This window comes from Actinia tenebrosa, unplaced genomic scaffold (assembly GCF_029948245.1).
Source record: "Actinia tenebrosa isolate PJP-AT-01 unplaced genomic scaffold, QUT_ActTen_1.0 PGA_scaffold6__47_contigs__length_16458017, whole genome shotgun sequence".
Taxonomy (NCBI): domain Eukaryota; kingdom Metazoa; phylum Cnidaria; class Anthozoa; order Actiniaria; family Actiniidae; genus Actinia; species Actinia tenebrosa.
In genome coordinates, this window is record NW_028292583.1 from 11,407,824 (window position 1) to 11,427,969 (window position 20,146).

General features: G+C 36.7%; 2 protein-coding genes across 2 annotated transcripts; both read left to right on the plus strand.

Moving 5' to 3' along the window:
• Window positions 1-1,849: 1,849 nt before the first annotated feature.
• LOC116297560 (major facilitator superfamily domain-containing protein 12) lies at window positions 1,850-8,491 on the plus strand. Its single transcript, XM_031705808.2, has 9 exons — window positions 1,850-2,943; window positions 3,268-3,376; window positions 3,572-3,874; window positions 4,177-4,269; window positions 4,472-4,564; window positions 5,103-5,276; window positions 5,524-5,618; window positions 5,896-6,029; window positions 7,597-8,491. The coding sequence occupies exons 1-9, from the start codon at window positions 2,402-2,404 to the stop codon at window positions 8,067-8,069; spliced, it is 2,016 nt and encodes a 671-aa protein (XP_031561668.2). The 5' UTR covers window positions 1,850-2,401; the 3' UTR covers window positions 8,070-8,491.
• Window positions 8,492-9,393: 902 nt separating this feature from the next.
• Window positions 9,394-19,559, plus strand: LOC116297561 (major facilitator superfamily domain-containing protein 12). The gene is made up of 11 exons (XM_031705809.2): window positions 9,394-9,678; window positions 10,008-10,649; window positions 14,645-14,753; window positions 15,654-15,747; window positions 15,873-16,033; window positions 16,239-16,331; window positions 16,626-16,718; window positions 16,972-17,145; window positions 17,433-17,533; window positions 17,878-18,020; window positions 18,355-19,559. Exons 2-11 carry the CDS (start codon window positions 10,120-10,122, stop codon window positions 18,441-18,443), a joined length of 1,587 nt encoding a protein of 528 aa, XP_031561669.2. The 5' UTR covers window positions 9,394-9,678; window positions 10,008-10,119; the 3' UTR covers window positions 18,444-19,559.
• Window positions 19,560-20,146: the final 587 nt, after the last annotated feature.

Below are 20,146 nucleotides of genomic sequence, written 5' to 3' on the forward strand. Positions count from 1 at the left end.
AAGTTGATTTTGAAAATTATCCTGTTTAACAGGGGGCCCCTCCAAGTCCATGAAAAATGAACGGTCCCTAAATACAATATTGTCATTTAGAACATTTTCGGGGGTGGTAGGGTCGGATGTTACTAATTTTGTACCCTAAAGACACCCCACAGGGAACCCAGATAGACTTGAAGTAATTACAGTTTAGATAACACATTAAGATCATTATATTACATGACTGGGATGTAGAATAGTATCTGCGGTTGATCGATGAGAAATGCAACATCTTTCAACAATTTTATAACTCGAGTCATATTTTTGATACTTTTCTGATTGTTTTCTGAACGTTTCCAATATTTTCCTCTTCGAATTTCTCCATTTTTGTGTGATCTGTAAATGACTTGGATTTGGAGTTTGAAGCCAAAATATTTTTAATTGGCTAACCTCAAGAAATTTAAACTTGGACCTATGAAATTCCATGAAAATATTTTATTCTCCGCCAATTTAATTGTGTTTGGTAATGAATTTGGTTCCTTTTTTTATTTCTAACCAATATCAGTCTTTCCTCTACTTTTCATTTTAACGGAATTTAGCACAATATTTTAATCAATTTTATAAATTTAGGATTGTTTGAAGTTCCGTTACTTACTTGTGGTCAAATTAAATATTCATTGTGGTAAAACGTTTACTGGAAGCTTAAATTTGACTAGTATTGAATCCAGCAATTCTTTTTTGATCCGGTACAGTAATGTTTGCACGAATATTGCCTTACGTGATAATTTTGTAGCCCGTTAAATTGAAAGAAAAAAAGACAATATCAAAAGTGTGTTTTTCCCCCGAGTAATTGTAGTAAATGATTTCTTTACCAGCGAAGCAATGCTATATTTTGCAAACTTGACCTTGACTCACAATTATATTCATTGTTATTGCTGGCTTTCACTCAGCTGAGAAACGTTTTTGAATCTCATTACCTGCTGCAAATGGTGGTCAAACACTGACCATCATCTGCTGTCAGCTAGAAAGAATTCTATTGAAAACTTGCGATTCAGCTGATGAACATTCCACACGAGACAGGAAATGAAGTGTAGGGAAAGCCAGCAATTGTGGCAAAATGGAAAAAAGCCAGCCTAATTTATCGCCACCCAACTCTTGTATTTCGAACCATAATGATTGGTATTGTTATGGCATTTGGCGCCTTTGTGCCCTAAGCTGTCGCTGTTTGATCGTAAGAAGTATTAAAAAAAACTATTGACAGATACTTTTAGGTTAATCCATTTTTACATTCACCACAGATTCTGGGATGAATGCCGATTGGACTTGGCCATATTGCACTAAACAAACAAAATATATGATTATCAATAGCTTTTTTCCTTTTCCCCGTATGGAAAAAAGAATAGAAAAATGAAATATTTTGTATTTTGTAAATTAATTAGTAAGTAAACTTTGTTCATACAGGAGATTTGGCTCAAAGGATGCTATGTAGAAGGACCCTGATAAATTTGCTCTGCTGGATTTTCTAACAAAACGGACATGAAAAAAAGCATTTATGAGATAGTTTTGAGAGTTAATATATATTAGAGATAAATATATATCTAGAACACTTCAGAATTACAACTGAATTATAAAAACCGCTTACTTCAATATTGTGGTTTCCTTCTACAAAGTTTACATTCTTTGCATTTATATTTTGAGGATTAAATTATTATGTCGTACGTTTTAAAAGTTAAAAATAATTGAAATGAATTCCAACCTTGCAGAATTATTACAAGTTAAAAATAATTAAACTGGAATTCAATTTCCAAGATATCGTTAATAAAAATAGTTTCCTTGTCACATATCAGTAAATAGTACTAAATGTTCTTGTATAATTAATGGGTTTGATCTTGTATTTGTGCAGTTTTAATCTCTCAAACCAATTGTGGTTGTTGTCTAATGTCGTTCTATGCAGGCGGCAGATTTTCGGTATAAAATGTGGTTCATTAACAAGCCTTCAATTCCAAAACATCTCTCTTCCAACCAACCATGAATTTAAAAGTGATTTATTATTAAATGCTGTGCTTATATTTAATACAGATTCGATTTTAATGAGAAGATTTAGGGAACCTCTATTGTCTCGACTGAAGGAAAATATGGAAAATAATTAAGGAGCTTTTTTCTTTATTTGCTGAGACGTTTAACTCCAAACTTGCCTTTGGAATCAATATTCCTTCATACAAAAATTTAACTAGTACTCGTATCTTATCGTGGTGTAGATATTTAATCAAGAGCTATTTCCTAATGCTGTAAGAGCATTTAATCACAAGTACAGTGTGCACAATTTATATTCATATCCTATTAGAAATTGGGTCCAACAGACCTCGAAATCTTGATCAGAAAAGTTTGGAGTCTGCACTAGCCATACGAAGCTCGACTTGGCATCAAGATGGAATGGGTGTCCATAGCTGAGAAGCTCTGGAAAGACGTCAAGCATAATGATCCCAGATATCGTGCAGGTGTCGTGTCGTTACCTTTTAAACGTCGATTATACTTCAGTTTAGGTCATGTCTTCAGCGATTTGTGCTATATTGTCTGGTCAAGCTACATCCTCATTTACTTCAACAAAGTCGTTGGTCTCTCACCGCCTATTGTTGGTTATCTTTTTATGATCGCGCAGTGCTCAGATGCTTTTTTAACGCCATTTATCGAGGTTGGGATGGTGCGGATTTGCCCCAAGGTATTTCCAAGTTATGGCAGGAGAAAGCTGTGGCACTTGTTTGGTACAGTACTGGTGTTTCTGACATGGCCGTTAACCTTCAGTTCTTGCTTAGTGTGTAGTGATAGCATTTCACCATCAGCTAAGCTTGGTTATTATTCTGCTGTTGTTGTGTTACTCCATGTGGGATGGTCTATCGTACGTATTTCACATCTATCGTTGATGCCGGATATTGTTCAACCGAACGATGAAGCAGAGTTGAATGCTATCAGGTGAATAAACTTTAAAATATCAAAAAATCTATGATGGATTTTGACTTGGTCTGTGTGATTATTTGTGCTTTGGGGGGGGGGGGGGGGGGGGGGAGTGGGGTTATTTTTGATTTAGTTTTTATTTTCGTGATCAACGAATCTTTGTGGTTTTAAAAAGTGACAAGCTTGAGACTAATTTTGTAACAAAGTGAAAACTGCGCATGTGTATTTCTTCCCCGGACTCCAGACTGCTGCCAAAAGTTCCTGTAAATATCGTGCTATCCGGAAACTATTGTAATGGTTGATTGAATGCTGAGACAAAAAAAAATCTTTTATCGTTGTCAGGTCATGGCTGTCGTTCATCTTTGGGATGATTATATTCAGTATCACGTGGATTCTTCTTGGTCAAGCAGATGGAGAGAAGGTTACATCAGACCTTAAGCAGCAATTCACAGTACGTCATTCTAACTCGTTGATTAAACATAGCATGACTAGCGGCCCTTTGCTTGTGAGAGGGTCTGTAGAGGGCCTCTCCGCCACACATAAAGAGCCGCCACTCAGGCTACTTTACACAATGTATCCGATTTAATCATCTCAGTCATGCAATTGTTTCAACATTTCTTCATAATTGTTCGTTGTGACCTTTCAGACCCTTAGTTTAACTTTGGTTGGGCTTGGCCTGGTGTTCTCTTTTTTCTTCCACTGGGGAACCGTCGAACCTGACACCAGAAACTGTCGGACTCAAAGAAGCACACCAGGTGATATCAAAGCCAAAACCCGAAAGGCCTCATCCAGGGACCTCTGTGTGCTCCGTAGACACACTGAGAGTAGCATCTCTCTAAGTCAACTGGCTGAGCAAGGGTCCGGTGTTCAGAATGAGAGTGGTGATGATCAGGACGAAGGTCCATCCCGTACATGGCGTCAGTGGCTTAATGATTATGACTTGTGTAAGGTAAGCAAAGAAATATGATGCGTTTTATAGATCCTTTTGATTTGGGCTATAGAGCAATCTCACATGACGTCACAGCCGCCATTTTGGTGTACCTTTGACAATGATTTTGTCAATAGATACACCAATATGGCCTTCCATCTCTATTGTCAGTGGACTCTAGGTATTGAGTGAGAACGCTCTATATAGACACCTTGTACCAGTGAGGAGAACTCAAACTCAAACAATGTTTTTGTCGGTGGAGTTTTTTTGTTTGAGCTGTTGATTTATAAGAATAAAATTACTGACTGCTGCTGTTTTCGCAGGTAGCTGTGGTATACGTATGTTCACGCGTCGTCAGTACAGTCTTACAGCTGTACATCGTGTTTTACGTCACAGATTCTTTGGGTTTTACCAAGGTAAGTTTCAAGATATTAGTGAATTGTGAATCAATGATAAAGTATAAAGAAAAAAAGACGAGAAGGGAAGGGAAGCAAATGTGGTAAGATAAGAGAAGGAAGTGGAATGAAAGAAGAAAGATACTTCATTTTAAATCTGGCCTGTTTTTTCCTTTGTGTGGGCTTATTGACATATTCATTTTCTATTGTGTCGTGTAATTAGGAAGCGATTGCCTACTTCCCCATGGCTTTGCTAATCACTGAGGTAGTGGGCAACACTTTGGGGACGAGTATTCGTAAAGTGCTTGGAAACAAGGTACAACCTATTCTCCGTTCCGATTGATAACACTACTTCCAGAATCCTCTACGAATTCTTTTTCTTATTTAAATGTTTTAACTCCTTTGAGAGTAACTAGATTATAATAGCGTTAGCTAACCCAACAAAAGGAACTACGAAAAAGATCAGTTCTGATAGTAGTGCTATCAATGTGTTATAAAGAGTGCATATACCATATATCCGTGAAAATCTTTGTGAGTAATTGCACAAATTAGTCAGTTCAGTAGACCTCATTAGATCGCGTAGACCTACAAAACTCTGCTCTAATTTGTAAAATTTTGTTAGTTGACTTTTTAACGGATATATAGTATGCACTCTAAGAGGAATTCACTAATAAGTGGAATTTTAATATTCAGTTCTGTCTAAGCCAGAGTGCACGTGCTTTTCTTCTTTGCTTGAGTCACAGATCCTTGAGAGCATTGTATATGGAAAACAAGAAAGAAAAGCTAAACGTTTTTGGAAGTGACAATGGCCATGTGTATCCACAAATTCTTTGTCATTCTTTTGTCTCTTGCAGTGGACGTTCTGCGCAGCCTCCGTCGTTGTTTTCCAATCCTGTGTTTGGTTTCAACTGCAGTCAAAGACAGGAGAGAACTTTGTCTTTCTGTCTTCAATCTTATTTGGAGCGAGCAGCTCTATCATGATGGCTACTTCTCTTTCCATGCTGGCAGATCTGGCGAAGAAGGATAAGGTTGGCTTCGTTAAAATAACTAGATTTAGAAATGCGCTTTTTCTATCCTCAAACGTTGGATTTTTAGCTTTTTTAAAAAAAAATGGTTGCCGTCCTGAAGAATAGACCTTCCTCCTTTTATTTTTCCATCAGATTCCTAAAAATGGCTGGATTTAGAAATGCGCCTTCGCCATCCTCAAAAATTAGGATTTTACAAAATGGTTGCCATATCGTGAACAATAGATCTTTTTTCTTTTTCCCCCACCAGAGATCCAGTGGGTTCATCTACTCAACCATGGGATTCTTTGATAAGATTTTGGTCGGCCTTTTTATTCTGATTATACAGAGAAACTACCCGGATGGGTAAGCTTGATGATACGTGAAGATATTTACAAATAAACCACAATGGCGGATCCAGGATTTCAAAAACAGGTTTTCAATGTCCAGCAAATTTACTGCATTTTGAGGACAAACCATGATTTTAATAAATTCCATTCTGCTAAGGGTGAAGAACATGATTGGCTTCTCAATGGGGGAACCCGTGAAATCCTGGATCCGCTGTTCGAGTATGTCAGTCTTGATGGCTACTGACATCACAGGAAGTCATGAAAATATGTCAGTTATATTTTCTTTTCTTCAGGATTGGCTGTACTACTTGTGGTAACTACGCTCGTTTAGTGATTACGTTGACACCTTCTGTGTTTACAGCCATTGCTCTTGTCGTCGTTATTTTTACTTCCAAAACCAACGTCTTCATTTCTTGTAAAGATTTGGGTAAGGATTCTTAAGAAGTTAAGAGGCAATGTCCACAAGAATCGAACAAATTCAAGAATTCGTGGCAAGGGTCAAAAAATCAAATTCGCTCTTCTTTTAAAGCTAGATAGGCCATTATTAGATATGAATCCCTGGGTAGTTGGTTTTCGAAAATATTATTTTGTTTCCGAGAAAACGGCCACAGAAGAGGTTCGACCGAAACCCAAGCAAGAGACGCTCAAGAGGAGTGAAAATGGACAAACTTTGAACAGAGCTCGCGTAAAAAATAAACCATCTATGACTATTTTTGAACTTTCTTCTTAATGTATCACCCTTTTTCGTTCATTGGACTGGATTTCAAAACAAGATTATAAAGCTATTTAAAGAACGTTTCTATCGTAATTTTTAGCGTGAATTTTACAGTAATCAAACTTCTAAACGTAAAGTGGAACCTCGGTCACGCAATCACCAAAGATCGCGTTTTTGCTCATCAGTACCGACAATCCCAAAACCTTTCCAATGGAGCTTTAATTTACCAAACCACACCGGACTTTCAAACAACGGCACAAACATTAATTTCTTAGTTTTCAGGGTAAATTTCATGACAATCTTTACGAAAATCCTTAGTCCTGCGTTGATTCGAGAAGCGTGATTTTCGCATGTATTTCAACCAAATTCAACAGGTTTCTATGCAGTCAGAATTAATTTCCCCAAATCAATTTTTAAAGTTTTGAAAAGATCTATTCTTCCTCAACTTGCAGCATAAATATTATTTCAATCAGAGAACTTGCCCATAGTTAAATCTTTTTTTCTTTTGAGGCAACTAATTAGCATATGTAAACATAGGCATCCTATTTTCCCTCGCCAAAAATTCGTCCCTTTCCCAATACGCTTGAAATCCAGTCCAATGAACGAAAAAGGGTGATAAATTAAGAAGAAAGTTCAAAAATTGTCATAGATGGTTTATTTTTTACGCGAGCTCTGTTCAAAGTTTGTCCATTTTCACTCCTCTTGAGCGTCTCTTGCTTGGGTTTCGGTCGAACCTCTTCTGTGGCCGTTTTCTCGGAAATGAAATAATATTTTCGAAAACCAACTACCCAGGGATTCATATCTAATAATGGCCTATCTAACTTCAAAAGAAGAGCGAATTTGATTTTTTGACCCTTGCCACCATTTGTTCGATTCTTGTGGACATTGCCTCTTAAGAGTCTCTTGACATCGCATGTCCCTCCATCCCGGTAATGCCATTATTTCCCACCCTCCCCTCCCCCAAACACGGTTTTTCAATCCCGTTTTTCTCTCCCTCTCTTTCAACCTCTCTGTCCTATCTCTTTATCATAACCCCATCCTGTATATATCATTACTAATTGGTCTCCTTTGTCTTTTCCTACCGTTTCCCTTTCTTTTCTCTGGTCCATTTTCCATTTTCAAGTACACAGACCATTCATATATCTACAATATCCCAGCGATAAACAGTGAGAGATGCCCTTTTTCACAAAATCTTTGGCTTGCTGCCAGACTAAGAACGTTCACTGCCGGCATGTGTAATTTGTTTAGCCAATTCTCTTTATTCCCTTCCTTCTTAAAGCAAACCAAGAAGACCAGTGGACGCAAACAGACATCGATGCCCCACCACAAGCATCAAATCAAGCTATTGACAGGATCTACATCATCAACGAAGAGAATGACGTCACAAAGAGCAATGACGACATACATATCTCACGTGACGACAAAGATGCTGCAAAGATGCTTACCCAAGATAAGGGCATGCTATGCCGGAGTGCCCCGGTTCTGAGCATGCGTCGTAGCTTCAGCTTCCCTGCAACAGCTCCTAAATCATCCGTCCATCACTCGAGCATCCCTGAATGTCAAACGCTAGAAAGTGTTTCTTTGGCAGTAGAAAAGGTTGTCGTTTTCTCTTTCGATTCGGTCGTTGCTGGGGTTTCTGAGAGGACGTCCCTCCCGCCCGCGTTATTGGATGGAGACGAAGAGAAAACCGATGGGAAATATTCGGAGAATTTATACCAAAAAGTTTCTTTATTGCGGTCTACGGAGTTATAAACTTCACTCCTGAAGTTTACGTCTACAGATGATTGCATTTGCTATTGAATCAAAGATCAACAGAAATTTTGTAAATCTTTTTAATCCGCCCCAGTCTTCATCGCTAGAACTATTAAACAGGATGCCCGCTTACTAAGTTCTAACTAGCTCTAACTAACTACTAACTAACTCTCTCTCTCTCTCTCTCTCTCTCTCTCTCTCTTTTTCTTTCTTTATTTTTATCACTCTCTCTCTATATATATATCTCTCTTTCCAATTCTTGCTCCACGATTAGGGCAAATAACTGCCTAAAGTTCGCAAGTATTTGCTTTTATCTTTCTCATGGCTTATAATTCATAATCTAGAAGCAATCCCAGGTTCCAGATTACTAAACCAAAACTGAGGGGTGAAAAAGAAAAAAAATAAATTGGAAGGCAAGATAATTGTGCGTGACTTGTTTGATCCTAGTGTCAAGATGTTTATAAGCAATTTGCTTCAGCTGTTCGAGTGTGAAAAGCATTTCAGTTGCTCGTCTTAAAAATTCTCGAAAAAAGGCCAATGTTTTATTTCTTTGTTCCAACTCTTTTAAGAACATTTTTAATAAAATAAATACATTATTTGGTACAAAGATTAATCGGAATTTTATTTGTTAAAACAATTCCTTGCGGCGGAAGATTCTTGAAAGCACATGTCAACAATAGGAGCAGCACGTGATTTGATGCTTAGGGCTCGTGCCTCTTTCGTAATCACTGGACCATGATTGGCTAAAAGACGTCACCTGAATCGATAAAATTACCATATTGTCAGGGGACTCGAAAAGCGAAATGATATACAAATCCGGTGATCAAAAACCAGCTGAGGTATATTATGTATTTGAACTCGGAAAACTATATGTTTTATTCACAATTAAAGGTATTTGATAGTGTCAATGAAGACCGAATTCTTGGCTGTGATCTGGGGGTTTCCTAGTGAGAGCGAGCGAACCATTTTGCTTGGCTACCGTGACCAGGTAAACAAAGGCGCAGAGCGCGTGACTTGTGACGTCAGAAAATAAATCGAAGCAACTGGCAAAATTATTTTTTACGGGGGTATACTGATAAGTAGTTTTTGGCCTGCTTAATCATATCCTCGAAAGAACCATATTCTCTTAATTTGGCATGTACATTTATTAAGAAAAGTAATTCTGAATTATTGATGAAATTGTGTCCAAAATTTGTACAATTTTCGAGGTATTTTGGGTTAAATCATTTTATACCATCCCACTCCTCCCTAGCGATAGAAAATGACACTTCAGCTTTTTCATCAAAACAACACAAGCGCTGCTTGTCATATGATTTCATCAGCTTTGTGCAAGGCATATTTTAAACGGTTTTTCCCGAAGCTTGCTGCTCCGGTCGAGATACCCTCAAATCGCATTCGATCAGCCTTTGGAAAGACGTTCCCTCGCTTCAAAGATCGTTTCGTCTGGAGATTTTCTTCGATCAAGGAATAAAAAAGCTTCAAGCTCGTAGCACCGGACTTTTTCAATTTCAACCAGAAGAAAAGGAAAATTTTTTTCCTTCACAGTTCGACGGGTCTTGAACTGCAGACTTTGCAAAAGCTAAAAAAGATTTCTTCCATCGGACTCGAGGTAAGGAAATAGGAATTACACTCGATTGAAGTTAGGAAATTCATGATCACGATCTTAGAAATTTTTTAATGATATTCAGAAAATAATAAACAATTGAAAGGCTTTTTTAATTAAAGAACATGTGAAACGGTTCAAAGTCCAACAATATGGGTTAGTTGGGGTTTTTTATGTGGTTTATAATTCTAAAATTTACAGTAAAAAAAAAAAAAAAAAACTAGTGAAAGTCCTAGAAATATCGACCTTCCAAATGTCACGTTTAACACCAAATATCATGTTTCTAAGCTAACCTTTTACTTAATGAATCATTAACCAGAGATTTATTTTAACAGGCTTGCGGACTGTTTGTTCGGCCACTTTATCTTGGCTTTGACAAAGAACTAGAGCGGAGTTGGGTCGTACAAGATTCCATGCGGCGAATTTGCTAAGCAATTCATAAGAAAGATGAAAGCCCTTATACAGAGAATTCGCGGAGAAAGAAAGCCTGCTTTAGTGAGAGAAGACAGGACACCGCTCAAGCAAAAAATCAGCTATGGTGTTGGTCATGTCTTCAACGACTTGTGCATCCAAGCTTGGTTTAGTTATATTCTGATCTACTTCACAAAAGTTATCAAACTCTCTCCCGTGAATGCGGGGTATATATTCGTGGTCTCTCAGATAGCCGATGCTATTTCGACTCCTTTGATAGGATACGCTTGCGATAAACGGATGTCCAAAAGAATTGAAAAACGGTACGGCAACAAGAAGATTTGGCATCTGATTGGAAGTGCTGGGATTGCATTAATTTGGCCATTCCTGTACTCGCCCTGTCCCTATTGCGGCGAGAAGGCAGAAGAATGGGTTTTACTAACATACTACGGAGTATTAACCGCGTTGTTTAGTTTCTTCTGGCCTATGGTCGAAATCAGTCATTTATCTTTGATGCCTATTGTGGCAAGAAGAGCAAAAGACGCACTAGAGCTGGGAGCGATCAGGTAAGAGAACCCTTTACCCTTGACATTGGACAATGACCTGCACTGAATAGGAATTTACAGTCCATAAAACATGTCTATTAATCGGGATATTTTTACAATTGAACAACAATACAGTACATCTATGAAGACTATAGAAATTGTCTATCAGAGTAGTCAAAATGTCTAATTGATTTCTAAAGATTCTAAGGCCTCAAATATCACTTGCGCAAGATGTGAGAATGTAAAGGATATTTTGTTACATAAGTAGCAAGGAAAATCCGGGATAAATAGGATTCTAGAAGCTTTGTCGGTGTTTTAGGAATATCTACCAAGAGTATTTTGAACAAATTGTGGAACTTCTAGATTATTTATTTGCTGAGGTCAAACCTGAGAATATATACAGTCCAGTATCAATATGTTAGTTCTTTTGACAAGGTTATCAGCTACCTGTTGCTTCTACAAATAGATAAAACAATGCCAAATGAATCAACACTGAGCTAAGCGCTTATTTTTAGGATTATTATAGATTTAAATGTCTTGCTTCTCGTTTCTTTTTTTTTTTTTTTTTTTTTTTTTTTTTTTTTGCAACTAAGCAGATTGCTACGGTAAGCTTTCGGAAGCGGCATCATTGCCTGTCCGAGCTTGCTTCTGTTGATGACATCAGAATGGGTGCAGAGCGATACCCCAGCTTGAAACACTAGGACACCGGAAATCTGTCAGAGGTTTCCCTCTAATCTTATCCAAGAAATTCAAGCCTTCCTTTCGGAATAATAAGCGAATTACTCTCATTCTTGGGGAAAAAAAACCAACAACAACAAACAAACGCAGAAAATGTGTTGAATGCTCTGCCAAAGCGTTATTTGTTTTTTTTTAAAATTTATTCCCGAACTCAATGGAGTGATAAATGAGTTTATGGGGGTATTACCGTTAAAGCGAAACTAAATGAGCCGTTTCTTTTGTGCGCGTTCAAAGCTGCATAACGTTTTTAAACGATGAACACTCGGTGATCTTTTGTTTCGGCTTTCATTAGCAGTAGGAATATTTTTTATCCCAACATTTGTGCGTTTCCGTTAAATATGTATTCAGAATTCAAGACCATTTCCGCCGAGTTCCATCATGGTACGATTCTTTTCACCTCAAAATGCAAAATTTTCAAAATTTTACGTGAACAAGTAAATATTAAATAATGGAATGTTTATTTTATGCCCTTGAATATTTAATGAGGTTTAAGATTAGTGGACGTGCGTTTTCTTGAAGGGTTTATCGCGTTTATTTGTCTTCAGCAGTAGGGTTGTAGCTGATAAAACAAACGAAAACTGCATTTCTTTCTAAGTTTTCTTGTGACTTTTCTTCTCGATGAGACTTAAGTCTTTATTCTTTTTAACTTTATGGCAAATACGCAGTTCGACTTTTGATCTTCCAGAAAATGCGATGTACGAAATGGAAATATAATGCTTTCCTGTGCACTGACAAATAAAACCTCATTACCTATCCCCCGGCATCGGAAAGTATTTTCCGACTTGGATTCTTAAATTCGTGTTTAGATTTTGAAATAATAATTTTTCAATTCCTAATATTGTCACATTACGAGAAAATCTGTCATTACTTTCATTAGAGTCGCATTTCTTGTCAATCAAGTAAGACTTAAATTCAGCCAGCGGTAGGTTAGTGAAGTTTCTCCGGATTCAAGACTTCATTACTGAATTATCGAAATTATCCCCCAAGGTTCATGTACTAACAACAATCAGGTCATCCATTTTATTTGGTCTTTTACGAAGAAATATCTCGAGGTTCTAGCCACGTACTTGGCGGTATTTTTTGCTCAGTGGCGATATTTTTCTTTCGGGAAGAAAACTCTTTTCAGTGTTTTACATATGATGAAACCAAAAGTCTTGACAGAACTAGTATGGTTATTTGGCTTATTATTATAAGGGTCAGCGTTTTTGGCCTGATTCTATTCCCTAGAATGGTTACCCTTTCCTTTCATCTTGCTTTTAGGAATAATATAAAATGAAACTGATTCTTTAACGAAAACGATTCGAGTTTTCCGACAAAAACAGTATTTATCGATTAATTCTCATATTATTAAGCGTTCATGCGAAAGTTAATTGCGAGCCCTCAAGGGGGTATGAAAGCATTTCAATGTTCATCTTATGTTTCCTGCGTGAATACCGCTGTTTTGCATTTAAAGACTACGTATAATTGCTTAATTTTGGTTTCACATTCACAATTAATTGTTCTAAAAGCCTGATTCTGTGTTGCGTGCCTGTCTTGCGAGACGTTGGGGTCTGCAAAACCATTCAGGGTACATACACTTAGCATCCATCTTTGCAATAATTTTCCCGCAGTAATGCGTCTATATCTCAGTACATTTAATCTAGCTTTGTAGTGACGTCGCAGACTATTTATATCCAGTTGGTAATAAAACCATAGGTCTTTTCAATCAGGAAATCAAGGTTCTCTATATATGCACAAACGACACCATATATGGCACTACAGAAACCAAGTTGGGATAGGAAAGAACAAGGCCAGTTTCGCAAAAAGCCGATAGGGTCTTTGAAAGGAAATTTAGAGAAGCAAGGTCTGAAGTACGAGGAAGAATAAGTAATAGATTTTGGTGCAGTAGTTTTCAAAGTTAAACCAGAAGCCAATGGAGGAAAGGGTGGAAACGTTGACTTAGAATGAGAGAAACTGAAAAAAAGATTTTGTTCGATGTTGGGATAAAACTTGGAAATGTGCTATGCGAGTAAATAGTGTTCAATAAACGCAAAGAAACTGATCGTTTCCATCTTTTTAAAGTTTCTATGAAAAATCTGGCCCCGTGATACGGGATCTCGCTACGTAACTGGTTTGAACAGTAATGCACGAACTTTATGAACAGCCGGATCCTTCATAGTGAAGAAATGTCTTTTAGTGCTGTAAATAGTGTGTAATCGATAGTTACGACATCCTTTTTTTATAGGGAATTTTAGGATCTAGCTCAAAGGGTTTATGGCATGGTGCGTGTTTATTGCCGGGCATTCCTCTAAGGTCAAGGCCAAGAAATCTGATCACTGATTCACTTCTTCTTGGTCAAGGTTGATTCTCGCATTTTCACATGCTTGAGCTTAGGAAATATTTCTGTTCATATTTCAATAGACAAATAAGACAAAAACATGGCGGCCATTGTGGTACCGTTAACAATGGATGCTAATGAGAAATCTTTTGTTAAATGGTACCAACATGGCCACGATGACGTAACGTGAAAACGAAGAATAAGAATGTAACTTATTTCCTGGCTATTAAAGTGGATGTTTCTTGACCCTCTTGAAGTTGATAATGCATCATGAAGCCTTAAGATCTAGCTTATATAAAGTCTTAAATCTTGTCTGAGACGATTTTCTCTCACGAAAGGAATTTCTTGTCTGTGTGCAGTAATAAACCTCGATGGATAGATTTTGTATACAGCTTTTATTTAAGATATTGTTGTTTTTCTTGTACATTCTAACGGTTGACGCCCACCCTGCACCCCCAACAGCCCCAAACAACTATCTCTTAAAACCGTTGTCGATCGGAGATCTGAAATCTGAAATCGGGACAGAGTAGCACGCTGCAAATAGTAATATATTCACAGTCGAACAACAAAGCTTCCTATTTAAATTGGAATGTGAAGTAGAAATGAGATGTGAAATTTCTCTTCTTTTTTTTTTTTTTTTTGTATTTTAGTGGCCAGAAAACAAAAAAGCAAGAATTTACATTCAAATCACCCATTTTAGGTGTCGGACCGACAAGGTCATTTCTTAAATAGGTGGATACTTGGCAAGGTTTCAAGTAAACATAATCCCATAGACTGGAAAACAGTGTATTGAGAGTATGAAACATGAACTGTTCGGAGATATTTACTAAGATAATGAGAAGATGTAATATCCTCATCCACCACACGATTTCCTGAAGTCCTTAACTTCTGGGATAACCTTTGACGGGGAAAGAGTTATTGTATTCATTATTGATGTGTATTTTTTATCATCTTATTTTAGATCCGCTCTGAAGCTCGGATGTGGAGTATATGTGTATATCGTGACGTGGATACTCTTAGGTCAAAATAGTGAGACAACGATAGACGAAAGCGTACAAAAACCATTCACGGTAAGCTTGCAGGGGGAATACATGGTAGTAGTACACGGACGGCGGAGACGAATATCGACTTACACCAAAATCGTCATTCAAAAACCTTTTCCGCTATCCGCTGACCAATCAAAAGCGAAGAAAAATTCATCAATTATTCTTAACATTGGGAAACTATTTTATAGACAGGGTGTCGTTTGTTTCACACTGCCATGCAGAAAATGCGGAGCAGGTTATATGAAATTACCGCACGGCACGGAGCCCTGCGCTTAAAATTTCGCAGTGTGGGGCTTTTAAACTGTGACGTCATTTCCTGTTTAAACCAACAAAATTGTTGAATGCTGTCAGTAATGCAGAGCCTTGTGACTTGTATTGACAGAACTATCAACTATGCATCACTTCATTTGTATGAAAATTCATGTGACTTTCATTTGCTTGAGAAACGACCAAATATGCATTTTGTTTTGTGCGTCTCAAATGAATCGTTTTATGTTTATTTTTATTGAATCGTTGAAAGCTGTCAGGCAAAGCCTTGTGCCTTGACAGAACTGTCAACTATGCATGACGTCATTTGTATGAAGAATTCATGTGACTTTCATTTGCTTGAGAAACGACCAAATATGCATTTTGTTTTGCGTTTTTCGAATGAATCGTTATGTTTTTATTCTTATAGTTGAATTGATGAAAGCTGTCAGGCAAAGCCTTGTGTCTTGACAGAACTGTCAACTATGCATGACGTCATTTGTATGAAGAATTCATGTGACTTTCATTTGTTTGAGAAACGACCAAATATGCATTTTGTTTTTGAGCGTCTCGAATGAATCGTTTTATTCATTATTTATTTATTTATTTATTTATTTATTTATTTATTTATTTATTTATTTATTTATTTATTTATTTATTTATTTATTTATATTTCAGTATCAAACAATTATTGTTATCATCACCGGTGGATTTTTTGCGATATTATTTCACTGGGGAGTCGATGAGATCGGAAGATCTAAGAAAATTGAAGGTATGATATTGGTTTTTTAACACTTGCGCCATCATGCGTGTAATAAGTCGGCGTGTGGTGTGGTTTAGCCAGAGGGATGATTCTTATGTCCATTGTAAGAAGTCATTGATACTTTATAATTTCAGATGAAAAAAAAGCTTTACAAGAAAAACAGTCATCAAGAACCGATGATGCAGAGAAGCAAGCTTTAGATAAAGAGCTCAACCCCTTGGAAATAATCGAGCATAGTAAAACCAGTCCACCAAAGTCGATCAAACAGTGGTTCAAATGTCCTGATTTCTATGTGGTAAGAAGTAAAACAATTTTTTTTCTCTGTTCAATAATTTCGTTATTAAATTTCATCTTTATTTTGGTAATATTCAAATGTTATTTTTACTAATTAACACCTTTCTACATTGCCTTTCACGGTCCCACTTTTCAATTGTTTTTGCTTGATATGCAAGGATGTATTTACTAATGCATATTTATTTATTGCCATTTTCTATTTTTAGATGATGATCGTTTACTTTACGACACAAAATGTTGCTAATTTAGTCCAGTCCTACTTCCCCATGTACCTCACGGAGACCATGCAGTTCCCTAAGGTAAATAACTTAACTTCTTCTTTGCAAAAATGATAATGTTTTCCTTCCTTCCTTCCTTCCTTCCTTCCTTCCTTCCTTACTTTCTTCCTTCTTTCCTCCCTCCCTTCCTTCCTTCCTTCCTTCCTTCCGCCCTTCCTTTCCTTCCTCCCTTCCTTCCTCCCTCCCTCCCTTCCTTCTTTCCTTACTTTCTTCCTTCTTCCCTTTCTTCTTTCCTTCCTTCCTTCCATCTCTTCATCCTTCCTTCCCTCCTTTCTTTCTTCTAAAACTGAAGCGTTCATGTGTTTATTATTCCAGGAAGCCATAGCTTACTTCCCTCTCATCATCTTGATTAGTGGTATTATCTCTAGCATGTTGGTCAAACGACTGAACAAAAAATTCAGCAACAGAGTAAGTAATACTTATTATTTAAAATTAAAATCATTTATCGGTTCCCATGAATATCTGGATTTTATTCCTTTTTTTTTTTACTTCTTCTTTTCTTTTCTTTTCTTTTCTTTTCTTTTCTTTTCTTTTCTTTTCTTTTCTTTTTTTTCTTTTTCTTTTTTTTTTTTTCCCCTTTTTTTTTTCTTTTTTTTTTTTTTTTTGCCATTTTTTCTTTCTTTTAATATACTATTATTTATTTGTACTTTTTTATTTCCAGGTCATATTCTGTTTCGGATCAGTCTTAGCCATTATTTCTGCGGCCTGGTTCTATTTTAATCCAATGGAAACGAGAAACGCCATTTACGCGCCCACTGTCATTATGGGTTGCGGTTATTCGTTAATGGTTGTGACGTCATTAGCTATGGTTGCTGATCTGATTGGGAACGACAAAGTGAGCTTCTAAACTTGCATTTCAAAGTTTACATATTTTCATTCATTATTTCTTTCTTTTTTTCGCCAGATAACTCTGAGATAAGGCTCAGGTCAAACGTCGAACTTTAAATGAGCCGAACCTAATTGAGACAATGGATAACAAGGCGGTCTTCTTTGATGTCATTAGGTTCGGCTCATGTGAAGTTTGACGTTTGACATGAGGGATTTTTATTATACAGGAGTACGGCAATATCGGTCTCTATATTTTCCTTTATTTATACTTTGGGTTTTCAATTTCTTTAACAGCAATCAAGTGGTTTTGTGTACGCATTCATGGCATTCGTCGATAAAGCGTCCCTGGGATTAATCGTACTGGGACTCCAAGAGTATTACCCTCATAGTACTGGGTATGTATGTTTACACAGACTGTCCTTAATATACCTTTCCTCAAGTTTGCGGAAATAACTTTATTTACCTTGGGCATAATGTTTTCCCATTTCAGACCACGTCATTCCCTTGAGTATTACTTCTTTGCTTAACGGTTGCGCATAAAAAGACATATTAATATGTATGCAACTCAAACTTTCTCAAGGGAATGACACGTGGTCTAAAATGGCTAAATATTATTGCAAAGGTAAAGAGGTCTTGAAGTCTTTTGAGGATTTTGGACCTTTAAAGTAATCACTATCCCCTGCTTCCCCACATTTTGTGCTACTCGTGACTAACAGTTTCTCGTGTTGTCTTTATTTAGAGAATGCATTGAATGTCGAGACTATTTACGACTAGCTTTCGCTGTTCTTCCTGGAGTAGAGGCTCTTATTGCTTTCGTTGCTGTAGCCTTTTTCTTCCAGAGAACTCCTTTCCAGAATATTCGTTCGCCTAAAGAAAAAGAAGGTACGTGAAAAACACTTGTTGAATATTGTCTTTGAAGATTTACACACTTTGATATTTTTGAACCTGTCTTTTCAGCGTTTGTTTGCATCTTTTTTTTTTCTTTTCTCCCTCCCTCCCTCGCTCCCTCCCTCCCTCCCTCCCTCCTTTCCTTGCTTTCTTATTTCGTTATTTCCTTTTTCTTTTCTCTTCTTACTTCTATTTTTTTATTCCTCCCTCCCTCTCTCCCACCCATCCATTCTTCTTTCCCTGCTGGCTTCCTTTCTTTCGTTTATTTGGTTGTCATTATTCAGTTGTCTTTTTATATTCATTATATATATATATATATTTTTTTCAGACAAATCAACTGAATTCGTCTGTGAATCACCTTACTATGGAGAAGCAGATTTCATCAACATTCCATCACTGCGATCAACCGACGTGTAGAATTCCATCACGATGTGATATGACAGGATATGACAGCAAACTAAAGGCAATACTTGGAAAACGTGAACAAGACAAAAAAATGCCATAAATCGAAGGGTTCGTCCAGCACAATCATGGAACGAGTTACGACAGATGGATAATATCAGGAAACTACAACATCACTGGAACAAAAATATTGATTATACCATTAGCAGCATGGCGTTGATCAGATAATCAGTTCCTATGGTACCGTGACGTCACATCCGCTCTTGTCTTCGCATTCGACCCTCTACAGACTTGAAGAAAAAAATACTTGATTTCCAAACATGTGACATTTCTAGAAGCTAGAATGTCTGAAGGGATAACCAATTATGATTATTAACCCATTAATATTACCAAGTATATCATATTGAAACATTGATATGGAAGTTAGTTTAGTAAACTAGAATATTATTAAAAAAATCGGTTATAGATGTTACATTAGAAAGAATTCATAAGCATACGGATAATTAATACTTAGATAGTAAGGTTTGTTTTGTCTAGTTCAGGACGACACAGGTTAAAAAACCACCTCATACCTGGGTGTCGAGCGTGGGTCTGGAAACGAGACTGCCACTGCGCATGCTGGTGAAATTGGCGGGAAAATGGCGCACGCGCGTCAAAAAGCCGAGTGGATGCTTCTTTTATATTACTAATTGCAGCCTTTTCCACATACACTGGCGATAAACAGTCGGTTTATATTCGATGAATCTTCGTGAATATCCGATCATGCGCAGTAGGGTTTGTTCTTGTCATTATCGAGACTTGAAGCGAAGAAAATAATCTTTGGTATTCGAAGTTAAGATCTATTATTAAAACCAAATTTTAAAATCTAGGTTTTTTAATTAAAAGACGTTCGTGTCTTGTAATCCAGGCTTCCTTCCATTCACTACGAGATAACATTCAAGTATAATAAGTATATATTTATATTTCCATTTCCATTTCATTTTGGAATTTTAAACATTGAAAAAATACATAAATAGCGGGAAATGAAAAAATAGGAAATGCACTTGGAACATAGATAAAGGGAATATTCCCAGTAGTAGTAAAACAATTCTATTTTATCAAGCTAAAAATTAATAAAAATTTGATATCAAAGATTTTTGGTGGTTGTTGGTCAAAGAGATTATCTGGTGGAAGCTTTATACAAATTGTATAAAAAACACAATATGAAGAAAGAAAAAAAATGCGGCTATAAAATATGATGTGTTTTAATTCTATGTCTGAAAAAATCTCTCTACGATGGACTACAGAAGTTCAATTTCGCTAAGGGTGGATTTGACGCATGACATTCCAGTATACCAGCAAACGTCGAAGCGCGAATAAATAGCCTCTGGGAAAATGTGCTCCAAAGCCACATTTCTCGCCCAAACCAACAGCGGAATCAAAATCAATCTATTTGTGATAAAACATAAGTGTTGTTTAATATTCTATTCCATCCAACTACTTATGAGATATCCTTTTGTCTTATTGACCGTAACTAATTCTGTCCATTAGCGCATCATAATGGAGACGTAAAAACTTCATTAGATAATGAAATCGAAATGAATCACCAAAATGACTGTAATAATAACCACTTTTTTAGCTTATCAAAACTAAGAAAAAAGAAAAAGCAAGGAAAAGAAAACTCCAGAAAAACTTTTTTTTTCACTTTCATACATATATATATTATGATTATGTTGTAT

Excerpts from the sequence above, each read along its gene's own strand:
- LOC116297560 (XM_031705808.2), top strand. The coding sequence starts at position 2,402 with ATGGAATGGGTGTCCATAGCTGAGAAGCTCTGGAAAGACGTCAAGCAT. Across the intron at positions 3,875-4,176 it reads ATGATTATGACTTGTGTAAG|GTAGCTGTGGTATACGTATG; the intron begins GTAAGCAAAGAA and ends CTGTTTTCGCAG. Across the intron at positions 6,030-7,596 it reads CATTTCTTGTAAAGATTTGG|CAAACCAAGAAGACCAGTGG; the intron begins GTAAGGATTCTT and ends TCCTTCTTAAAG.
- LOC116297561 (XM_031705809.2), top strand. The coding sequence starts at position 10,120 with ATGAAAGCCCTTATACAGAGAATTCGCGGAGAAAGAAAGCCTGCTTTA. Across the intron at positions 14,754-15,653 it reads GCGTACAAAAACCATTCACG|TATCAAACAATTATTGTTAT; the intron begins GTAAGCTTGCAG and ends TTTATATTTCAG. Across the intron at positions 16,719-16,971 it reads ACAAAAAATTCAGCAACAGA|GTCATATTCTGTTTCGGATC; the intron begins GTAAGTAATACT and ends TTTTATTTCCAG.